Source organism: Amblyomma maculatum, chromosome 1, assembly GCF_055883805.1.
Source record: "Amblyomma maculatum isolate TAMU_Amacu chromosome 1, ASM5588380v1, whole genome shotgun sequence".
NCBI lineage: Eukaryota > Metazoa > Arthropoda > Arachnida > Ixodida > Ixodidae > Amblyomma > Amblyomma maculatum.
The window spans coordinates 164,811,264-164,835,529 of NC_139344.1; the positions used below are offsets into that span (position 1 = coordinate 164,811,264).

Sequence of the window (24,266 nt, forward strand, 5' to 3'; positions counted from 1 at the left end):
AAAAACAAAGGTACTAACACAGGAATTAGGCGAATCAGTAGTTCTACACAAAAACAAAGGCACTAACACAGGTATCAGGCATAAAAAATATAAAACACCAGCAATTCAACAAATATTCCTTCAAGTTATTCTTAAATGTGTGCAAAGACATATAAGTTTTCAGTGTTAAAGGCAATGAGTTCCAAAATTAAATGGCTGCAAAAGATGTCGTCATTTTTGTTATTAATAAGAAAGCATGCTCACAAATACAGGCCTCTCATTAAAGGTTTTCTCCGCTCTCTCTCTCTTGGTTGACTATTCCCACGGCAAAAACTTTAATTTTACAATTGACGTCTTTTTTTTTTTTTCTTTTTGCCCACTTAGCTTTTCTAATTTTACTTCTGCAGACAAATTTTATCAATCCAGATAAGTTGTACCCTACATGTGGCTCATGGCTTTTCTATCTTAACTGCTTTTCTCAAACTGCCCACTCCATTGGCTCAAAAACAGGATCCAGGCACGTCTGGACTTTTTTTTTTTTTAGCAGATTGTGACCAGATACAGAGCTAGGAGCCATAGGCAACTGTTCGAAAAAAAAAAAAACTCAAGTTATGCACACAACTAGATGGCTAGCAGATCAATTGTACCTCTCTCCGCCTAATACATTCTTCCCTTGTGAACGTGCAAATGAACAGGGCTCATTGCGTTCCACAGCAGAATTTTAAAAATTGGAGGAAGTAGGGTAGGCAGCATTTTTGGAAAACATATCACAAGGTAGACACTGCTGCTTCTATTAGTCACAAAAACCATATGGCAAAAGAGACAATAAGGCAGAATGTGCTAAAGCAGAGCAGTTGGAACCATGTGGAACCAAAGGTATTACGAGCTGGCAGTTTTCGAGCTCTTAGTATACTATATTACGAGCTGAGAGGTTGGATATTATAGGAAGGGCAAATTCCTGCTGTGCGATCGTCAGAACCTTGCTCTATCTTAGTATTCTTAAACAGTTCGACCATCGGCATAAGGCATGACGCGAAGTAGAACTTTTTGCCTGAAGCTTTTGCTATAAGCGCACAGATGTCGACGAAAGCTGACACCATCGACATATTTCAGGCTGACAATCCCAGCGCTGGTGGTGCTGGTAGCGGGACTGCTACTGCCTCTCATGGGATCTGGGCCCGCCGACCAAGACGCCTTCAACCAGCACATCAGAGGCTGCTACAGCGGCTGGTGGAAGACTATCACACTGACAGAGAACTTTGTGAAAGAGGGCGAACTGGTAAGGGCGCCGGCAGAGCTGGCCATTACTGTCCTCCTTTACCACGGCCTCTGTCATCTGACGTGGGCAAAACAAAAAAAAAAAGGAGAATTGCGTTTTTATCGCGGATAATAAATTAAGCTTGCGAAGGCCTTGAAACATTATGGCGCTGGATGTAAAAAAAGCCAACACTCAAAGCAAGTATGGAAAGCAAGCTTTCAACAAGGAAACTAAGCTTTCAACTTGTGCTCTTGACGGAAGTATTAATACAGTATTAATGTTAAGTTTGAATAAATAATTTCAAAGTACAAGAAAACAGCCACTGCCATTGTGGGATCCGAATCCAATACTTCCGAGTTTTGCACCCGCTGCTGTACGAACTAAGCTACAGATGCGGCTGCTCAGTTTTCTACTTTATTAAGTATTTATGCAGCTTGTAACGTAACCTTGAAAGCGCTCACGGAGGCAGTGGTTTTTACTTATACTATAAAATTATTTCTTTCAAACGTAAAAGAAATACATGCATTAATAATTCACTTCAACATCACAAGTTACAAAATCCATGCCGATATGCTTTCCCTTGTTTATCGGACTGCTGGCTTCTTATATATGTATATCTTTACAACCCCCGGTGTACCTATACTTAAGTTAGAAGTAATTATTCATTGCATGAATGTGCCTATTGTGACCTTTAGGTTGGATGAAAACATTGTTTTGGATCAACTTCAAAGTTACGAAATGAGCCCTTCTCACTGAAGGCTGATATACACAAGAAGTACCAAACTGTGGCGGTGACGGGTTTACACCCAACTTTTGCAAGAGTCGTTTTGGAGAAGAAATACACACTCCTTGAACTTACTTTGCTGCAAAAAAAAAAAAAAAGGGGGGGGGGGGGGGGGGGAGGGAGTTTGATTTTCCCTCGAGAAATTCCCAGGCTGCCCTCTTTATGAACTACTGATAATTTGTCATACATGGGCGCAAAATAAGAAGAGCATAAAAACCATATAGCCTAGCTGGTATTGGCTTTTTTTTTTTCTTTTTGTTCGGACAGTATCGACTTTGTCTCAGTTATCTTCCACGTGAGTGTGCCAGCTGTGTTGCGCTTGCAGAGTGGTGCCGGAATTGATCACATTACGCGGCTTGCCTAAATCATAGTCAACCAAAACATCCTTTAAAAAAAGCCGTATAGTTACATCAAGTCGGCGTCCTGAACAAACTTTAATAACAGCTACAACAGTCATTTTACGATTTACTGAATCGCACGCAACAGTTGTACGTTTCACATTCCAGCATTGAAATATTGTTGGTCGCATAAACGAGGCATCCTGATGCGGCCTCCTTGCCTCCTTGTAAACAGGTACACATCATCCCACACGCTGAATGTATGTCTTGTTATTGAGGGTATATCGCCTGAAATTAGCCAGAATATAAACTGTGACTTGTTTTAAAAAACTAAAGTGAAGAAAAGTTTTCGTTGCCTGTACGTGGCATCGCTCTTTAGCAATCAATCTACTTTCAACAGCATTTTGCATAAAATGTTCGTATTTCGCATGTCTTAAATGCATATGCAGCGTTACGCGTAAGCTACACATGAAAATGTCTTTCTCTCATTTTCAAAAAAAAAAAAAAAAAACTTTCGCATTAGACACCCGTCTCTAAAGCGAATCTTCGTCAAGAATGCTCCTAGTCTGGAAAGTGAAACTTATCGGTATTTAGCACATGTTGCCGTTAGCTTGGAGTTGACGCGATGACACTTCGAGACCACCTGCATCTAGGTTTGCACTCGTGTCGCAACTTATGCGACCAATAACAGCTGCCAGATCGATGGTCAGTATGGGCACAATTAAGGATCGGCTTTCATTAGAGACTTGCGTGCAGTGCATCAGATGCAAGTGCAGTGTAAATATAGCCAACTCGGGTCCTCCGTTATACAAGTAAAGGTAACGTTTCTAGCATTGAGAAATCCATGCGTGACAGCAACTGTACACAGTGGCACTCAGTTTATCTAGATTAACTTGGCTATACATTGGAGTAGCCTAATGATTTACCGGCTATTGTCGGTAAGTATTGAGATTAGCCAGAGGCTGTGGCATCAGTCGCTAGACGTTCTGTTTCGAACCATGACAAAAATAGTGCAAAACGAAAGATTCTATATGTGCGGGCAGCAGCCTCTTCCACTCTTCACTCCTTGCGCAGAAGTACAGCATGTGTGTTAGTCTTCTATGCCGCCTGAAGTCCATTTCGCGGCGGATTAATTTTTAACCGCGCGAAGATTTGTTCATGCAGCGACCCACCATAATCCAACGGTTTAAATGTCTGTAGGCGAATTCCGCGAAAGCGGTGGTGCACAAAAAGACTGCAGGCTACTTTCGTCTCCATAATTAATTCATTGCGCGATACGGGTCTCAACTAGATCACTGCATGGGCCTCATTCTGAGGCCCGAACCCTGGCCCGCTTAATTACCTCGCTGACGATGCCAGCCGGGCTTGGCTCGGGTCTGAGCCCATTCGCGCGGAAGCGCAAGAAGAAAATTTTTACTGTATATGCAGGTAGCTGCCTACTGCACGATTAAAGAAGTGGCCGGCAAGGGTGCTTAAACTGCTATAACGATTGAAGAAATTGGTTTGGTAAACCAAAAAGAAGCGAAGATAAGGCGGACTCGTTCACTCGGCTTTGCGAAGAGTGACAGCATTTGTGAGTTTTTCCGGAGTTCTTAGAGCCTAATCAAAAGGGCTGCACGCACTTGTAATCAATCACTTTTCATTAACTCTAGATTTTTTTGTCATTCAAAACTTCTTATGGTCAGTGACTTGGGAATATTAAAACATCCCTGCAGCCTAGCAATGAATTTCTTTTTTTTTTTTTAATGAGCACGATTGCTTAGTTTAAGCTTAAGACCTCACTGGTTACGTTTCTATTAAGACGGAAGAAAATGCGCTTGTTTATTGCGTAGCATGTATTTTAAGGCTTGAAATAGTCAGTGCATACTACGCCTAAAAGGAGTTTCTCATAGCGTAGCGTGTATTTGGGAGGTGAAGAGGTGCAATCAACGACAATTGGCTGCGACAAACGGCTGCCCGTAGAACAGTGAAATTAAGGTTTGTTTAGAGCGGTTTCTATAAGGTTCCAAGCCTCTACTGGCAAGCGCGAATGGAAATCGAAGACATGCGAGGCAGATACGAAGCTCTTTTTGGTAGAACCGAAGTCGTAAGTACGTAGATAGCTGAAACGACCCACGCTAGGGGTGCTCTGTACTTGAGTACAGGTGAACGTATACTCATGCAATCGTGCCGAGGGTCAGGCGTTACAGCGCCCCAGAAAGAACGCCGCGCTGTCCGCTGCTGGAATTTGCCATTTAGAATATGCTAGAGCGTTCTTTCGCTGCTGCTCTTGAATCACTGAACAGTATTGTTTGGCTTTCTATGAGGCCGGGTGCACACGTCCAGATATATCTGGACACTACATTATGAGTCACACTGAATAAACTCGTCCTCCTGCATTCCAGGGCAACACAGAACTCACTAATGACTTTGTGGAGCCGGGATTGCTTCCAGACTAGAGAAATGTAACTATAGTAGACACATAGAGCAATCTTTTATTCTTTCTATACCCCCACTATGGTCCTGTTTAATTAATGGCGCTGCTAGAATGCCCCAAGTTTACTTTAGTCTGCGATAACAAATAAAAAAACTGAACGCAGGACCCGTGTGCACGGGCCTAAGACTGGCTCGTGCCCACACATTCAAAATCATACCCAACTGAGGCCCAGCGAAGCAGCGTATTCTCCTAGCTGGGCCTGGCCCGGGACAGGCTATGCTTCAGCCTCTGCTAGAGTCCCAAGTGGTCTTGGCCCCTGTCATATACTGCCGTAGTGGCGTACAGAGTATCACGGTTTCTTTATGGATTTTATTTGTTTGTTATTTTTATGTATGTACATGGCCTTTTTTTTTTTAGAAAGAAAAAGAGGGGGCAATGAGCAAATGAGCTTTATTTGAAATCACTCAATAAGCTAAATAATTTTTTACAATAAAAGAGAGAATTAGGATTAGCTGTCATATTTGAGCAAGGGTCGCAAACAACGGCAGCAGTTTCCGTAAGTAGTCGTCACTACGCCATACCACTGTAAAAACATGTGTTAAGGAAGACGAAAAGAGAAAGAGAAATAAATGTGCCCAGTCCGGGTGGCACAGCGTGCTCCACTCTGTAAGCAGCGTTGGAGCACACGAGGCTTGAGGCGCGCTAGTACATGACCTCAAGCAGTCCGATTAACGGGGGCGATTATTCGATTCGCATGCGTCAAGAACAAAAAGCCGGCGAAGGCTTTGGCGGCGGCAAGTTGATCCTTCCGGCCCCTCGTCTGGGGGATCATTAATCACACTCTTATGTGTCATGTACGGCATGAATAAAAAGGTAATGATGCGTTTTGATATATGACGGTGCCAGATTTTTTCCTGTTATTGGTGGCAACCGTTGCACGTAACCCTTTAAGATCGATTTCTCTCTCTTTTTTGCTTTCATCAAAACGAAGGATATTTTCCGCCCAAGTAGCATATTCAGGACTTTTAAAGGACAACTTGAGAGTTTCCGGCGCAAAATACCAGGGGTTAATTTCCTTAACAAATATGTAATATTTCGTAGAAGATGTCATTGCTCCTGGAAATAGGAACATCTAAACGCGAAACGTCATCTAGTAAACAACCGAACGATCATAAAAAGTTCCACTTTGCGGTTCCACATTACGCTTGAAATTGCAACTCTTGATGCAACTCTCTTTAAAAAATATCAGCAAAAAAAGAAAAAAAAAACGGTTGTGTAAATATACGTGTTACCATGCCCATTGTTCAATTACTATTATTTTTTTTTTTACGGCGTCGGCTATATGAAGTGTAAAGCCACCTTATCTGCGACATAAATGATGCGAGATGCTCCCGAAACAAAACAAAACTACTACGAGAACGCTATCATAAAAAGCTGCAAGTTCGCTTGGTGCACAGTTGGGTCAGTAGAGCGTCGAATGGTAAACTGTCTTTTGTCCAATGACTTTTGTGTTTCGTATTACTTGGACGAACTCTGAGTCCACTTGAGCGGTTTGTGCTGCCTCGGATGCGCACTAAATACGATAATCGCACTAGATCGTGCTATGTGCCGCTTACCCAAAATAAGCTGCCAGATGAGATGCTCTTTTTCCATTCAAACATACAAAGTAATGAAATGTTTCACTTACGCACTTGCCTGTAAAACTTGATTCCAGGTTCTTGTTGAATACTCAGTTCTATTGTTCTTCGTGGTTCTGCCAGTCACTGCCACTCAAGCTTATGTTTGCCTTTTGCAAGCTAATAAATTCTACTTTGCAGATGTGAAAGTATTGTGATTGCGTTTTACGCGCTCTTCGCTACCGTATTCGAATTGAGCTGACTCGAATTCGCTTATATTTTGCAAGAGTACAATGTTTGAGTACAACATCACTGCTGACCATGGAGTCATCACTGTTGAGTTTCGCTCTTTCCCTTCTGTTCTCATTTCAGTGTTTCCGGCATCTCTGGTACGTGAGCACCGACATGCAGATATTCATGCTCATCGCCTTCCCGCTCACCCTGCTCCTCCTCAAGTGAGTGAAGACCCCTGCAGTTACTGCGCTTTTTATTCGACAGTGGCATTTTACTGTAAAGATGGAGCAAACATTGTTTAAGACTGTTAAAATAAGGGAGCTCGAAATAAAGAAAAAAAAAGCTCCTTTTTTCAATGACTGTCAGTCACGGCGGACATCACTTGCGGTGCAGCAGGCAGTTCGAATTTGTAGTCAATGCAACACGCCATCGGCGGACGTTGCATTTTCACCGAGCGTCCGGTGCGCCGCACCTCGTGCTCTCAGTTTCGGTTTCGTGTGAGAGAAAGTTCTAGATTTCCTCGCGCTGAAAACTTTATATGATGGCTTTTCCTTCGTTTCAAAAACAATATAAAGTAATTCGGTCTATAGTTTAAAAATCCGTTCGTACTATTCGCCAGACTGTTATTTAAAAGGCAATCATTCAGTTTCATTGAATTAGTGTAGGAACTCGCCACAGAGGAGCGTCGCCTTCGTGCATATTCGAACCGAACTGTGACATATAAGGTCATATCTTTTAAGCCTCAAAACAAAGGTTTAGTTGTAGCTTTCTATTGTGGACGGAGTTCTCAGTCCAGCAAGGACCCCGATGACTGACGAGACCCGGCACACAAGCTCAACCATCGCTGCTGGCTCGGGTCTGAACCGGACAGGTCAGCCTCCCGGGAGGAGAAAAAAGGGTTCTAGATAGTTTTTGGTCTCTGGTGGGTTGGAGAATTTCCAGACAGAGTAACAGAGCGTTGCTGTTCTTGACTATTGCACGGCGCGCAGTTTTCGAGGCTTTGAGGGAAGTAGAAAATCGCTTGTAAAAAAAGGTTAGGGTTCGGGAGAGCTCCGCGGCTGGCGTCAGGTGATGGTATCGGCCCTATTGAGAGTTTTTTTAATTTTTTTTTTTTTGGGGGGGGGGGGGGGGAATTACCTTCATTGTGTTTTTTAATACTCCGTTATGTTCGTTCAGGTGAGCGGTTCTGAGCTTGGAGGCCCCGCTGGGGGTTCTTATGCCGCCTTCTTGTTTTCTTTGCGTCTTATCTCCCCCCTGTACGACGCAATACAACCCTTTATTCAAGTACGCGTTGTTATTAGACGAGAATGCAGCCCCGTACTACTTCTCGGAAGGAAAATCCCGGCTACGTGCGAGCAATTCGAAGTGACTGCACGCACTGCGTAAATATTACGTATACGTGTGTATTACGAGAGAGGGTAATGTGGCGGGGAAATTTGCGTTCCGTGAATACCCCGCTGGAGAAACAGCTCCATAAGCGGTTACTGCTTGACCCGCATACTAATGAAGGGGCAATGCGAGCGGGACATCCCGAGCGGAAGCATTGGCTGCCTTTTGGGTAATTGAATAGTGTATGCTATCTTTACTGAACCACTGTCCTCTCCTTTGTTTGTGGACACACTATCTCTGCAGCATGCGCAAAAAAAGATCAAGGAGTTACTCTGTGTGCGTTAGACTAATGGAGAAATATATCTTGCTTAGTGCATAAGATGGCAATTGCCAGCTGTTCCCATATGTATACGCATATGCATTGCTGACATACACATAAGTGCACACAATGGTAAATGCCGCTGTACCACTCGCGCACAAAGAAAAGAAACTGCCCCGTCTTCTGCATCACTCGTGAGAAGATTTCGTCCACCCAAGAAATAATCTGCAATATTACGGCCCTGAATGCGCATTGTTTCACGATGCCGAGATTGGTTTCTCTTGTTCTTAATGTTTAATATGCTATATTTGTTTGCTAGCGTGTTTGTTTTTTCTCTGATTGAATAAGCTCGCCTCTTAGAATATCGCCGCAGATTAGGCCGCGTTCCTATTTGAACACTTTTTCCGGCGTTCTGAAAGTAATAAATAATTTTCAAGACCTTACAATAGCTGCGAAGGCAAATAATAGGTGCTCTTTCTCGACAACTGTGAAAACACGCCTTAGAACAGCACAATTAGTCGCAAAAGAGGGACACATTTGCTGAGATCCGGCATTATAAAGTCTAATAAGGGAGTAATTACTCATTGTCATCCACCCGAGCGCAGCTATACGGCTACAAAGGAAAGCTATACAGCTTTCTCAGAAACTTTGTAGTTAAATAAAAATTCGTCCTGATCCGGCGATCGAACCCGGCGCCACCGCCTTTCCGGGGCAAGCTTTCCTTTGTAGCCGTATGGCTGCGTTCGGGTGGAAGACAATGAGTAATTACTCCCTTATTAGAAACCTACTCCGCCTTGGGGGATTCCTATAAATATTTTACCAACATTGTGAAGTCGGTACCTTCTACTCAGCTTATCAAACTGAACTAGAAAATTCCAAACTTCCGTAATTTTTTGCATTAAAACATTCTATTTGATTTCCTAGTCGTGTTATTGAGAAAGGTTATAAAATATCAAGGCATCTTCCGATCCCGCTTACTCTGGTCGGATGAAAAGGAGGCAAAGGGCCAGCGCTAAACTAGGCCATGCGCATGTTTTTCCAACCATAAAGACAACAATGCGCGGCACATGATGAAAGAAAACGAAAACTGCTCACGTTGTTGCTATTTTATCAGAAGTTGCAAACTCGATCTTTTCTGTGAACAGGGCCCAGTGAAAGTGAAAAAACGGAGCCATTCCTAGGGACCAGCTGTTGAGTTTACCATACTGGCTCGGTGATATGAAGCAACTTAATGTGCTCGAAAATTTTGATCTTGGCTTTCGAAAACCTCATCGTGAAACTAAAGCTATGCCCAAGTCCGTTCCGGGGTAGGAATTTTCGAGTCCCGCGCAAATTTTACAGGAGTATAAATGCAGACTCCTTACCGCTCTCGTTTATCACTCGCACGCACGGCTGAGCCCAGGGCAGAATTACTGCCTTCCACAACCTAATCAAAGCATTTTGTATTTATCCTGCGTCCGTTTTCATCCCTGAGCCCGTCCCAAGTCTCGCCTGCCTTTTTTCATGTCATGGCATCTTCATTCGCTCCCTTGTGCCCGGTAAACCGGTTCGCTCACGATATTGAAGCGACGGGTTAGTCATTAGGCCTCATTCATCCCAGTCTAATGAGTGCTTATGTATTGTGGTGAGAAATTGGGCTGTGAAATAAAGGCATTATCACCACAGACGAAAGACATCCTTAATTACCACTTCTTAAATGGAGCAATGTACTTTGGCTGAGAAGTGTCATGGCCATGTGCAGTTCCGTTGAGAGGCATTTCCTCTTGATGCGTAGCGTTTTCCGAGGCCTTTGTAAAAAAAAGGGGGGGGGGGGGGGGGGGTACTGCCGCTGAAGAGTAAAACAACCGAGAGCAAACATTCCTTATCAGCGCCCGTTTTAAGGCAGGAATGCTACACTGCACAGTTAAATTCTCAGTTTTCTTTGTATGTGTACTGTTGTCAGTCCGTCCGACCGTCCACAGCACGATTAAATGACTTTCTCCAACTGGGCTCATATCCCTGTCGCGCGCAGACAGAAGATAACGGAAAGAAATAGATAAAAAGGAAAATTTTCAGACTATAGGCGCGTCTCAGAAACCGTGTCCGCCCAAAAAGTGATTGCTGCTGCAACAAATGCCCCCATTACCGCCGCTCTTATCTTACATGCAGGTCATGGTATTTACGCATACATTATTATTAGCTTGCAAAGCACGACAACTCTCCAACAAATATCCGCTAATTTCATACGCACAGAGGCACAAGAAGAAATGCAACAATTTGTTTTCAAACATTATGGTATCGCAGCGCTGGCAGACAAGGACAAAGGACTAGGGACACACCACCATCAACTAGCCCAGCAGTATACCCTACATAACAATTTGCATATCGGACACCGTACGCGAGATAAATGTTTCCGATTACGAATGCACAATATCTTCACTAGATGGCCGAAACGAGATGACTGCGTGAAAACGTTGCTGACGTTTTAGCCATTTGAAACGTGCAACGTTCTTTTTTTTTTTTTTTGTCAGCCGTTCTCAGTTGCGTTCGAGCACTTGTTGAGGTGCCCTCACAGATGCTCTTTTCCGCACCCGCGCATGCTGTGTGTCCTACTTGTTCCTCCGTGCTTTGTCCTTGTCCGGCTACGCGCTGCAAAAACGTTGGAAAACCAACTAGCCCGACAGCTTGTCGTCTTGTAGAATCTGCATTTATTTCTTAGAATGTGATCGTTTCTGTGTCTGGCAGGCTCTTCGCGTGCGTAAAATGTCTATGAATACGGTTGTGCCGAAGGTAGCTTCCTCATTTACCTTGCATCTGTCAGAGCAGCCTCACCTACACAACGCTAACAGAATCGGAAAGTACGCACACGGGTATTCAAAAGTTCCCAGGCCACAGGTTCTGCTTCTGGTCGGCATATCCTGGTATTTTGAGGTCCCATTAAAGCTATGAATTATCTCAGGGGTTAGAATAATGCATTTTCTACACTCCACACATAGTATGAGATTTAGGGGCGTCGTAGCTGCCTGACCGTTCACTAGCAGATCATGTGGTCTTGGAACTTTTGACTACCCCTGTACATTAAAATATGTGCTTACGGCAAGACGGCGATCGCAGGCCATGATCATATGCAGATATGTCGTACACACTACTTGATTGCTCTGTGCTCACAAGGGACGGAACGAAACAGAAGCATAAGAGTTTCTTTGCTGACAACCTTCCTTGGCTGTTCCCTGCTTATACGTGAGACCAAAATATTGAGCAGTGATAATGCATTCATGAAGCGGGGTTATCTAGATGTAGCACAGACGGTGCCGCCAATTTTTTTCCGCCATAGTATTTTGATAATACATCACTTCGCTTTCCAACTGTGGCGTCCGTACCGATGACAAAGAAGCGCAGTTATACCAGTAGGCCGTACGTCTTGGCTTTGTTAGTGGCAGTGGTTAACAACAGCACACGCACCTGCGCATTTCTGCGCTGTGTTTCTAGAGGACAATTGACGCGAGAGAGAATTCTCACGTTGCTTTGTTTCATGCAGCTCGTCGTGAATTTTTGTTTCGTTCATGAGAGCAGATATTAACCATCTTCAGGTAATAAAATGCAGTCTAATTGTAAGAATAAGCGTCAAGACGCTCTTGGGCCCTACAATGGTCTAGCATGACGCGCATATCCGATATCAATCAGAAATTAGCCATGCCCAATTGCTCAAAAAAAAAAAATACGAGAAAGTTTGATTCAAGCCCGCGACTATAAGAATGCAGAAAGCGTACTGGCTCTTTACCATTGCCTCTTAATAAAAATGTTTTCCTCCCCTACGTGCGCCCTCTACTGTATAGGTATCCGAAGACATCTCACGTGATCGGCGCCATCGTTGCCGTTGCGTTCTGCGTCTTGACATGCATCCAGATTCACACGTGGGGCCTCTTTTATGCGTTCACTGGAGGGACAAATGACATGAGGTAAGCACTAACAGTTGTTTATAAGTTCTGGTCTGACGTTCGTAGAGAGATTGAGTAGTCGCCTAATTAACCCATACAGACATAGTGCCCCGCATGGTCAACACCGCTTTTTTTTTTAGGCTGTAACTATAAATGTTTATCATATAAAAGCTTTCGTTCATTTGTCCAGGATGAAGAGGCTTTAATTTTTGTTTTTCCTGTACACACGTTGCGTTGTGTGCGTTCAGTAAGAGCCACCCGCCAATCTTGTCTTAAGGCAGTGAGAATATTATATGCAAATGGCCGCATTGGTATTGAGCAAGAAAAGCAAACAAGATTTTCCCACTGTCATGAAAAAAAAAAAAAAAAAAAGAAAGGAACCCTATGCCTGATGAGAAACGTGACGTAGTGTTGATGTCAAATGTTTTAGGTCGTGCTTCACGCAACTAGTTCCGCATTTGCATAGTGCCCTCCCTACATTACAGGATGGCTCTAATATCGGTGGTGAAAAAAAAAAATTCTGAATAAAATAATTATTCTGAATTACCCAGTGAAAGAAATGTTTTGTAAAAAATATGTCGTTGTTTTTCTTAAACTTAGGGTCCATATTGGTTACATCGTTCTTGTTCACGAACGCTCAGAACAAAACGTAGTTGGCCTGCTGCGGTCAGCAGTCTTCCTCGCTTTAAAGACATAAAATTAGAAGGTATGACAACCCACTCTGATTACGGAATACATTTAACAGACGTATGTCTTATTTTTTGACCTAGCGGAAGTCTGCTTGTATCCAAAACGTAATAAGCGGATTGTAGCGCACACAGTGACAAATACCAGCTCACATTTCCTTTCAAGTTTTGAGTAATTTTTCGCCTCCTAAGTAGTAATAGCATTGGCACCTTTCTTTTTAAAAAAGTTTTCGAGTATTCCTCGGTAATTAGCACTCAAAGTGTCCGCATTTAGCATGGCCAGATAAATACTGAACCGACAATAACCCTGCTCTTCTGTAAAGCACTGGATTATTTCAAAAACATTCCTCCGAAGACAAATAAATATAACGAAAACCGTAGTTTTTTCTTTGTTACACAGAATGGCGCAGCTCCATTCATGCTTGCGGTAGCGAATTTCTCTTTGGGGAAAATCGCAAGCCACTGTTCGCCACTGACCCCCTTGCATTTCTTGCTCGTAAATATTTCCGACGCGTCAGAGGGTAAATTGATGTAACGCATTCGGTAGGTGATTATTTTGCATTGTTGTTGCTGCTGGCGACTTAAAAACTCCGCTAATATTTCAGTCTTATTTTCAACAGTGGCTTAGCAAAGGATAAATTAATATGAGAAAACCATGGGGCAATGTGTTCAAACTCTCCGTTTGTCTCACTTGTCTATACTGAACCACTGTTTCATTTAGTGAGCAACACCTTTAAAGGGATATTGAAGACAAATTGAAGTCGGCCTGAATCAATGTCGGTGCCTCGTTCAAATCAGAGAGAGACCGCAACTCGCCAAAACGGGGCTGTTAAAATCTACAGGAAAAAAAAAAAAAAAAAAGGCGAATGAGAGTTGCTGCCATCGCGGCCGATCTCGCAAGGGAAATGCGTGCGTCAGCGCCGATGTTAGCGCCGGTCGCAGAAGCTACGCTACACCACCATTCACTTAAAAATGGTGGCAAAGCATATCCCTTTTGGTAAGGGCATCGGGAGTTTGAATAGGCTTGTAGGAAAATTTTTACGTACAATTTTCTCATCGATCAGTACGGCTTTTATTATGAGAAAAAAAAAAAAAAACATTATTATGAAAGAGCAAAAATATTTTTTGTGGCGTTAAAATAACTGCGCACCATCCATTTAACATGTGTCAAATAGCTGCTAGCCACTTCTTAGGAAACTCAGAGATCGTTTCAAGAACACATATGCGCTGATGCTACGCTGACGGCCCGTTATTGAAAATGCTACTTCGTTACTTGGCTTCTGTCCGCTATACCGGAGACTGTGCATTTTACCGAACGTTTGTAGCTCGCAGAACAGAAGTATTATGAGTGATATCATGTCTCTTTCTAATTTTTTTTTTGTGTGTGTGTGCTACAGTTTTGAGTTTTAATGTTTCTATACAAGTCTCACGCCCTAACAGCGTTCCTTGCTGTGCTCAACTATGGATGAAGGCTGCTTTTCATTTTTCAGGAGAATAGAAAAGACACTTTTCTACATCTACGTTCGACCGTTTACCCACGTGGCCACTTACGTCGTTGGAGTTCTCTGCGGCTACGTGGCAAGTCAGCACAAAAACAAGCACATTCACTTGGTACGTCACAGCTTTAGGTGCTATCAATGCCACATGGTGCCGCTGTGAAAACCAGTCGCTCTGCTCCTGCAGTGTCGAAATCGAGTCAAAGTTTATCAATCTCCTTATCCATGGTGAGCACTGCTAAAGCATCCGGGTGTCCGTGCCGCCTGCTCACAAAGTTATTGAACCAGTAAATTTACTTGAATACATCTAGTTTTAGCACATCATACACGCAAAATATGTGAAGTAGGCTTCCCCACAGAGATAGAACTGGTGCTTGATATCAACGTGCTAAGCATATGACTGCGCATTCTTAGAAGTGAGCATTGTAAGGAACAGTTCACATTTGTGCGCTGCATTGTACTGGGTTGAAGGCTGCCTTCAGTTGTACTATACTTCGTTTCACAAGATGTTTGCAGCTCTGCGAAAGGCAGAGGCACCCGGTTCAATCAGAATCACGCGCACTTCATTAGGAAATTGTGCTCCTACGCGCCTCTCGCTCCCCCCCCCCCCCCCCCCCCTTCTCCAAATTGGCGGGGGTGACAGTAGGAGCACAGTTCTCTATTATAGTGTGCAGGGGCGAGAGGCACTTAGGAGCACAATTTCAAGGGCCCCTGTGCCTTTCGCAGTGCTGCAGATATGTTGTGAAACGAATTATAAGCGCTTTACACTGCCACCAAGACTGGAAAATATGCTTAATACGTGAAGGCAACTTCATTCTTTGGATGTAAACTCATGTCATACGCTCGTGATGCTTGATGATAAAGGACCATCAGCTCGCCTAAGCCTTCAGCAAAGATACGGTAATGCAAAGTATGGACACGTACGAAATGAGGAGACGAAACACAACTCCTCCCGTCTCCTTACTACGTTCGTGTCCATATTTTGCACTCCTCTATATTTCCTGAATATGAAGCAACAAGTATGTACACAAGTATCGTCATTCCACTGAAAGGCGTTTTAGAAAATGCATCAACTAGAATAATGCTCCTGCTTGCCAGGTCAGTGCCAATTAGGCGAACTTGTTTGAAGCTTTGCGTCGTCTGGAACGCAATTGATGTATACGTGTTTTGATTTTCATTCACTTAGTGCACGCTTGTCTATTCCACTAAACATCATTTCTTTGTACGCGTTAATTTCAAAGGTTTTACAGCGAGAAGCTGTTATAAAGCAGTTTCGCCGTATAGACGTCAGTAATCTGTCGCTAGTTCGAGCGGCGAAGGAAAAAACTTGGTCCGCGACTGTTATGTGTCTCTGCCGCTACCGTTCAAAGTACAGGAAAGTGATGCGCCGGCGGAGGAGAGCAGCAAAGAAAAATTGTGAGAACTTGTTTGCTTAAACTTGACCTCATTTTCGCACATTATTGCGTGCACGTTGAAAACAAAACACGAATGCTGCATGTCCAGGAATTATTCGTTATTAAACGCTAATTCGCCACTCACAGGTTGCACTGATGTACTCGAAGCCGAAACTAACCGGAGTCTTCTACTCCTGACTAGCAGCGGAAGCGTACAGCCGTGCGTGAAGCCGTGCGCGAACCTGATAGGCTTCGGGCTCGAACCAAACACCGGCGTCTGCTTCTAGATGAATTATTCGTGTCACGACACAAGTTTAATCATCTCAAATTTATTTCGTCAGCCCTTACATTGTGGCCTTAAGCGCACGGTTCGCGCCAGCTTCTGTCGCGTCTGTTGCTCGGATTTGTGATAAAAATTGTATAAAAAGCCTTCGTACTTCTGTTTTCACGCGAATGATCTAATCCAAATGGACTACATTTGGACTTCACAAAAAAAAAAAATAATAACGTGCCGAAGAAGCGCCGAAACGAGTCCACATCTATCAGGGTGGCAGAATGGATTTTAGCAAACGCCGTGACCAATGTTGGATTCCCAAATTTTTACTAATATTCCATCGTCCTTGTTCCGGTTCGTAACCAGGTGCTGCAGGCCTTCTTGTGGGGTCTGTCACTGTTTCTGGTCTGCCTGGTGATGTTCATCACCGTGCCCTGGAACCAGGGCAACCTGCCCGATGACGTGACCAACTCCATTTACGGCGGCTTCCACAGAGTTGCCTGGGCTCTCGGCTTCTTCTGGCCCACGTACGCCTGCGCCACCGGACGAGGGGGTAAGCATCGGCGACGACTGCGAACTCGGTCGGTGACAGAGCCACGGCAAAATGACAACAAGTGCGCTGTAACGTCGCTATCAGGTAGCGAAATGTCAAGTCTGTTCAGTGAAAGGAAGGGTTATCATCACCACCAGTTGTCCAGAACTCCAGAGTCCCATTTGAAGACCATACCGTTCATCGCCCTTTGGCGAAAATAACGCTATTTTGCACAGGATTCAGCACACGCAAAAACAACCATCTGAATATTTCTCAGCAATTAGTAACTTCTCGATGACGCGTCTTGCCATAATTGAGCTCCTTAGACCTTCTCATAGCCTATTCGCGATTAGAAGAAAACTTACACGTCTTTCTCTCTATTGGCGCTCGTGGTTTTCAGTTCGCAACTCCAGATCTTTCCTCGCCACCTAGAAGCCTTCGCGAGAAACCTCCGAAACAGGGTCGGCGCAGTAGTGTACAATAGGCGTGTGTTACTTATGCTCTCTGAAACGATATTTCCGATTTTGACTCGCAATGCCGCACGTGAAGATAAGAAAGCAAAAAAAGAAAGTGGAAAGAGTTCGGCTGCGTTCCTTGTTACATGCCTTGCTGTAAAGTCAGCACGGTGCATTTTATTGTTTTCCGTAAGCAGACGACGCGCCGCGGAGTACTTTATGAATAAAAAAAAAAAATACTGCACTTGGAAAAAAGTGTTTGTGACCACGGTCTTTTGTTCGAACTATTTGACTTAAATTGACTTCTTCCTTCTTGGCAGCTGTCAAATCACCTTGTCGTAACTAACTCAATGTCGTATATGTTACGATCATATATTTTCGTTTTGTAGACGCGCTGTCATTGACAACTGAATGTGTCTTAGAGCTTACATATCCAGCTGATTTTACATCGTTGTAAATGATGGTTGCCCTCGACGACTAAGCCATGCGACTAATGTTTCGGTGCGCTTAAGTTGCTGACAGCCTATCGCACAGCGTGGCCATATATCAAAGCGTCGGTGCGAGCTGCACTGGGCCGTAGAAGTATTGGATGAGCTTGTTAAAGGGAAAGAGTATATTGCTCATCACTAAAGTCATATTTCCAGGTTTTAACTTTACCTTAATTCCTCAACCTCCACCCCACCCTCCCCGCTCACTGCCCTTTAAAGCATCGCTTGTTATATAACCCGCAAAATGAAGTTGTAAAACTACCCACCCTCATGCAATCTGCTCTTTTCGAACTCACCGCGATCACACAACATGCAACTAGCGGTGATCGAACACAGACTGCGAATTGATCTGCGACTGCAGGTTAGTCTGCGTAAGTCGGTACGAACGCAAAACGAATTCGCGCAAGTTCCCCTCGATAACCAGTCTTTTATCCTCTTTTTAACTGTTCCACGGATCACACTGGCTTTCCTAAAAAGAAAAAAAAAACTTTATGGAGGCTGCTCTTGCTGCACAGAATACCGTGTGGTTAAACGACGACGCGGCTCGACCCCTCAGAACGTGTCAAAGCGTGTTTACGGAAATGCGAACTTGCATCAAGTGCAGCCAGTTGGTCGTTTCTCATGCCATCGTTTCATGCTGATAAAGGCAGCGTTTCACTCCTCAGGCGTTTGAGAAATGGCGAAAGTGAACGCGCGGAGTCAGTTTGACGAAACCTTCGAAGCGACTTGCCTGTAGCACTGAATAAATACTGTATAAAAGTTTTCGCACTTTCCAGAAAAGCCGGTAATGCATATGCACGACCGAAGAGGCATTTTGTATTGAGAGCGATCTGATACAGTTCACGCTGCAAACCGGACGCCTCTAGGCAACACAGCTGCAGGGCGTGATTTCGGAATTGTGGTTGTCCAGTCCGATCAAGCACAAGTGGCTGGCTGGCCGCTATAGTGCGCTTGCATTCGACAAAGCGCCCGGAATTCCATACCACAACCAGGGATCGATGCACAGCACCAAGTCAAAGTGCCACCGCGAACCTGTGTTGGACGACCATCTTTGTTTATTTGTGCAGTGTTGTCAGACGATTAACATTTTCCGCTGTTGCGAAGAGGTTCCGCTGCGTTCACGAAAAGAGGGGACATCCGGTGCGCTGTGCAGGGCAACAGTATTCTTTCAATAGTCCTCGTCGAAAGAAGCATGATCGCTTAGCAAAACACTTTAAGTTAATGAAATACGCTCTCAGTATTTCCACGCAGTTATCTGTCCGCACGCTCAGACTGCTTCCAAGCTTCCTGCTTCCTCGACATGGCTGTATTGTCTTCTTGCGAAAAGAATACAGCTCTTGAGATTATGCGAAGACTTCGCGATTTCACGAAAGGCCAGCTTCTAGTCATATAGTCCTTCTCCCTGTTTCCTTGCTTGCGTTATTTCATATCCGTGCTGTCTTCCCTGTGCAGGCTGGGTGAACAAGATGTTTTCGTGGAAGTTCTTCCTGCCGTTGTCCAGGCTAACATTCTGCATCTACCTCGTCCACGTACTCATCTATATTGTACGCATGATTCGCCTGAGGACATACATCAACACGGATGAGCTTTTTCAGGTACGAAACGAGAAATGTAGTGCGTCTTAACAAAACGATGACGAACTACACTTTTTTTTTTTTAATCTACACGTGCCATAACATATCTCGATAGAGTGCGTTAATAGTCAGATTATTTTTTCATCCCGCACTGAAACTTGTATAAACTATTGGCATGAAAAAGTCTCCTTTTCACGGAAATGTTCCCCTCTCTTTTACAGCTCAACACTGCGTTAGGTGTCTTTGTCCTGAGCATTGTCTTCGGCTACGCGCTTCACATACTCATAGAAGCCCCCGTGTTCCAACTGGAGAAGATTATATTTGAGCGAAAAGTGGAGCAACCCTTGCCGTCAGCCGGGACGAACGGCATAGCGAACGGCGTCGAGCATACAACCTCCAAGGATGAACTCAAGAGCAGCATTCTTTAGATGCCGTCGAGGTCGACAAGTCAACACAAAGAGACACCAACAAGCAATCACCACTTTCTGCCAAGGACTCAGCCTTATATGAACATGCAGCCGAAAGCATAGACGCGCTCCAATCAGAACGACTGCACTGTATCATCTGACAGCCGGAACCCTTGTGTCACATGATTTGCTGAGATTATTCGTGGAAGCGCTGACTGTCAGGAGAGTTTCTGCTCTCTTTTTTTGTTTTGAATACGTGGCAATTCGATTAGACAAATGACAGTGGCTCGCGGGAGGACTACAACTGTGGCATTCCTACTTGGCTTTGAAGTGCGCTGTCAGCCAGCCGGCTGGAAGACTGATCGAGACATGGCTGCGATGTCCAGGCTTCTCATTTACTTTGTCTACTTGCGTTGTCATACAATAGGAGAATAGGAATACCAGATAACACGACCATGACGGTGGTAAAAGCGCGTTTCTGTTATATTGTAAATAAAGCTGTAAGTAATGTGCCTTGCTGACCAACAAAATGAGAGGGTCCCCCCCCAAACGTCGTTCTTGTGTCAATGCCGTGGAAGGCGTCAACTGCACATGTGTATTGCGACACGGCAGTCACCAATGCTGTCATAGCCTAGAAAGACCGGCGACTGCAGTAGTAAGGCGGCTGCACTGCGTTAAGTGGTGCAGATAAATGTAACAAAACTATGAGTGAGCTGGATTCACTTTTCTGTTTCTCAGCCGTTGCTTTTACCAGCGAGACGACCTTACCAGTGTATAAATATTTCTGTTTCTCAGCCGTTGCTTTTGCCAGCGAGACGACCTTACCAGTGTATAAATATCTAAGCACTTTTATAGCCCCGGGGTTAAGTCTTGGTTACCATTTTCTTTACTTATGCATACCTCTCCACTCCGAACGTGTTAATAAAGTGGGTTGTGTGCTGTGATGTATACTTCTTTCACGTCATTTTTTTTTTGCCATGCATACGCAGAAACACAATAGAGGGACACTTAGGCTCCGCCTGAAGGGAATGACGCGACAACCTAATGCACTTCTTCAGCGGCCGTGGATGCATCTTTGCTCCTCACTTCGCGAGAGACAGACAGTTTTTTTGTTTGTTTGTTTTCTTTATCACAAGACACACAAGGCCTACATTCAACAGAGGTGAACGGACATGGTTGGGAGCTACGTATATATGCTGCGCAGGATCAACCTCCTGTCTGGCTGGCTCTCTCAGGGCGGATAGCGAGAAGCTATTGCAAATTTCCGGCTCTGGTACCTATTAAAAGGTCTAGCCAATTTTAAAAAGGCAAGAGAAAGTATATAGAAAAATTAATCCCAATGATGAATCCCCACCAATGATTTTGATTAGTCCACGAGCCTAGAAATCACCAATAATTCAAAGATTATGCCAGGAATTTATTTATTTATTTATTTATTTATTTATTTATTTATTTATTTATTTATTTATTTATTTATTTATTTATTTATTTATTTATTTATTTATTTATTTATTTATTTATTTATTTATTTATTTATTTATTTATTTATTTATTTATTTATTTATTTATTTATTTATTTATTTATTTAGAATACAACTCAAAGGCCCCAGGAGTGGGGTATTACATGGGGGATAGCGGCATAAAATCAAAGTTATCCATTAGTTATCAAACAAAATTATTTTCTCTATGAACTTTTTAAAAGATTACGGATTGGAGTGGAGCACGGCTTCAGGGGGAAGATTATTCCAGTCTTTTGCAGTCTGGATGAAAAATGAAAAAAGATGCGCAATAGTGTGGGCTAAACACTTTTGGATAAACACTTTTGTTGTGGCTGACACGCTGCGAAATTCAGCGTGCACATATCTGACACTGATAAGATGTAGAGAGTAAGCAGCTTTGTGATGGGTGTAGACTACAGCTCGAAAAGCCATTATACGTCGCGGGAATATATATGCCGTTTGTAATAAAAGGGAGATATGAACTCAAAATTTCGATTGCTGAGTTTATCTGCGACGTGCACTCGAAACAGCATTTTTTATATGTTCAATACAGAGAAATCTTTTTGTTTATGTCACGAGGAAAAGGTAAAATGATTATCACTATGAGCAGATGTGTCCGCAAGTGTAAGGCACACAACTTATTAACGCCAGCGGCTGTCACGTCTGTGTTTGAGCGTTCCACTGACGACTGGTAGCAGCACTAACCGAAAGCCCCTTATCACTGCATATACTGACTTTTGGCCAATTGAGGGCGCCAAATAGTTCAGGGCTAACAATGAAGGGGACAATCACAGGTGTTCTCAATTGCTCAAGTGATGATGTAGTGAATATGATCGCGTGCGCACACCCGGAAACCTCAGTCCGAGGTGCCGAGCCCCGTGCTCCCCGTTGTGACTTCGCACAGCTCGGTAGGCAGTGTTCCCTCTTCACTCAATTTCTCTTCTCCCATATCAAACCGCAGAAGAATAAGTTTTTGTACAAACCGATGAGCTGTCATTAAATTTTTGACTGTTAAACAACCAGACCAAAACTTAAGAATAACGCAAAGCTAAACGCAAACGGCGTCACATCATTCGGTGGAGTCTTATAAAAGTCAGAAGTTATTCTAAAAAACTAAAAAAACAGGTAAGTATTGTAGAGATCGCCAGGCAGGGGCGACCGCGGCCACCTTTATTTAAGGAGAGGCTGAAGAGGTGACGACCGCAGCGTCCGGCCGAGACGAAGGTCGCGAGCGTTCCTCAGCTCTCCTGCCGGCGCTGCTTCCTTCCCTTCGGCACGTGCCGGACGCATGCCACGCGAGTCGCTACAGTATGATGGGAAAGATAATAAAGAAAGCGATGTCCTGCGTTCGATTCCAGCCTCGGCAGTTATATTTCACTGCAGGCGACATGGAAAAAAAAAGCGTCAAGTGCTTTGATCTTAGTGCAAGCTAAAAATTTCTAGTGGTACAAATCCATCCGGAACTGCACACTGTGTATTGCCTGTAAGAGTGCAGTGATGGTGTTACTTCGCCGCTACAACACATACAAAATATTATTTTGTATGTGTTGTAGCCACCCATGATGGGCGAAGTCCACAATCCAGGACCCCGATGGCAACCCATAGCCCCTCTGCAGTAAGCTATATGTACCCGCCAAAAAAATAATAATAATAATAATAAAATAAAAAAAAATAAAATATGGACATCAAAGCAAGCGAACCTTGACCTGGGATTAAATGTACCAGTTAATGCACAGAAATTTTCCCATTTTGACCAGGTGTTGTTGCGTTTTCTGGAAAACATTCCGAGAAGGCGGACAGAAGAGGAAAGGTGCGCGAGTAAAAGAGAAGTTTCATGCATAGTGGATGTCGGCCTCTCAAGCAAGTCCGATCCTCGTTATACAGAAGTTAATTAAGGTGACGCGAATTTCAGGATATAGATTTCAGTACACCATCTCCTATATTGTCGAAAATAAAGCTCTTCACGATACAAGAAACGAGGCTAATATGAAGGCAGAATCTAACGCTGTGGTAGTCTCCTATCTAATGTTACAGAAAGAAAAAACAATCCTGTAATATAATTTGTTAATGTTTTTGAAAAACTGTATGTCGCGTTTTCCCCGCTCTCCTCTAAATTCCAGGCTATGCCACGTCGGGTGGTTTCTCGACACCTCACGTTCGAATCAGCACATCGCATCGAGCCTGCGTTGAGAATGAACACCAGTGGGAGAGGTTGAGGTTGTTACAGACTATTGGTGGGAGTAGTCTAACAGATGATGTGGCAATATCTCTACCGTAGCGATTTAGATAAAGTCCATAAATCAATCACGCACGTATATCTGTGACCCGGCTGGTCTACATCGTCATGCACATAATCATCCACAATGGACAATAGTTAACTCATAGTGTCACCGACTGGAGTACAGATCTGGGCCTTAAATTGGAACTTTAAATAGAGGCGTGAAGCTTCCTTTCTGCGTGTCTGCTTTCGGGTGCGGGTAAAAAATGTCTAGAAATGAACTGTGGGGCGCTACTGCCTTCTTAAAGAACACCAGCCACCAGTCCCTTAAGAACATCAACGCACCTAAAGCCAACGACATGTGGAGATGGTGGGCAGTGAACCGCTCTACAATGCGGAAATATGTCGCTGTCTTGCTCATTAAGATATTACCATTGTTTTTTCTAATCATTTCGTCTGCATGGTCATGATACACAAAATGTCATTTCTATCAGTCGGCCAAGATGACAGCAGCAAAGCACAACTTTAAAAAACACGCATACGAAAAGCAACGAAATACTGACTCGAGAATCATCGCCGGAAATTCGCATCCGGTGGGATACTTCCAGCTGCGCCACGATTTCTTGATTTTCTTCTCCACCTTTACGCTGAATCAAGCCGTACCGTGATAAAGAACTGGACCTAACCAGTGATATATACTCACGACTTAGCAAAGCAAGCACGTCCCTCGAAAATACACAGCAGCGAAGTTAAAGTAAGCCAGTGAAGAGGGAAGCCTTGTTCTCGAAACGCACTGCAGAGTCAATCAAATTCGGCATTAACGCGCAAGAGGAAGTGCCCTTTGTCGTTAAACCGCGAAGGCCGGCGAAACTCGAGGCGCACTCCTAATTGGACGAAGAAACTATTTACTCAATCAATTTTATTTGGGCAGAGTAGCGCGTGGCCACGTCACATGAGAACAAATATTTTGTCGATTATACCCTGTTCGGCATGAAACGTACGCGTGGAAAAATGATATTTCAGGATGCGATGGAGGAGTGGCAATTGTGTAGA

At 43.8% G+C, this 24,266-nt stretch overlaps 1 protein-coding gene across 1 annotated transcript in view; it reads left to right on the forward strand.

Moving 5' to 3' along the window:
* LOC146204800 (nose resistant to fluoxetine protein 6-like) overlaps positions 1–20,013 on the forward strand; it is a 54,733-nt gene extending 34,720 nt beyond the window's left edge. Inside the window, exons 9-15 of the mRNA XM_084605199.1 lie at positions 1,093–1,258; positions 6,764–6,846; positions 12,089–12,211; positions 14,367–14,487; positions 16,407–16,593; positions 18,968–19,110; positions 19,311–20,013. Of these exons, the coding sequence (XP_084461325.1) occupies positions 1,093–1,258; positions 6,764–6,846; positions 12,089–12,211; positions 14,367–14,487; positions 16,407–16,593; positions 18,968–19,110; positions 19,311–19,517 (1,030 nt within the window). The 3' untranslated portion in view covers positions 19,518–20,013. The remainder of the gene's footprint in view (positions 1–1,092; positions 1,259–6,763; positions 6,847–12,088; positions 12,212–14,366; positions 14,488–16,406; positions 16,594–18,967; positions 19,111–19,310) is intronic.
* The last annotated feature ends 4,253 nt before the right edge of the window (positions 20,014–24,266 follow it).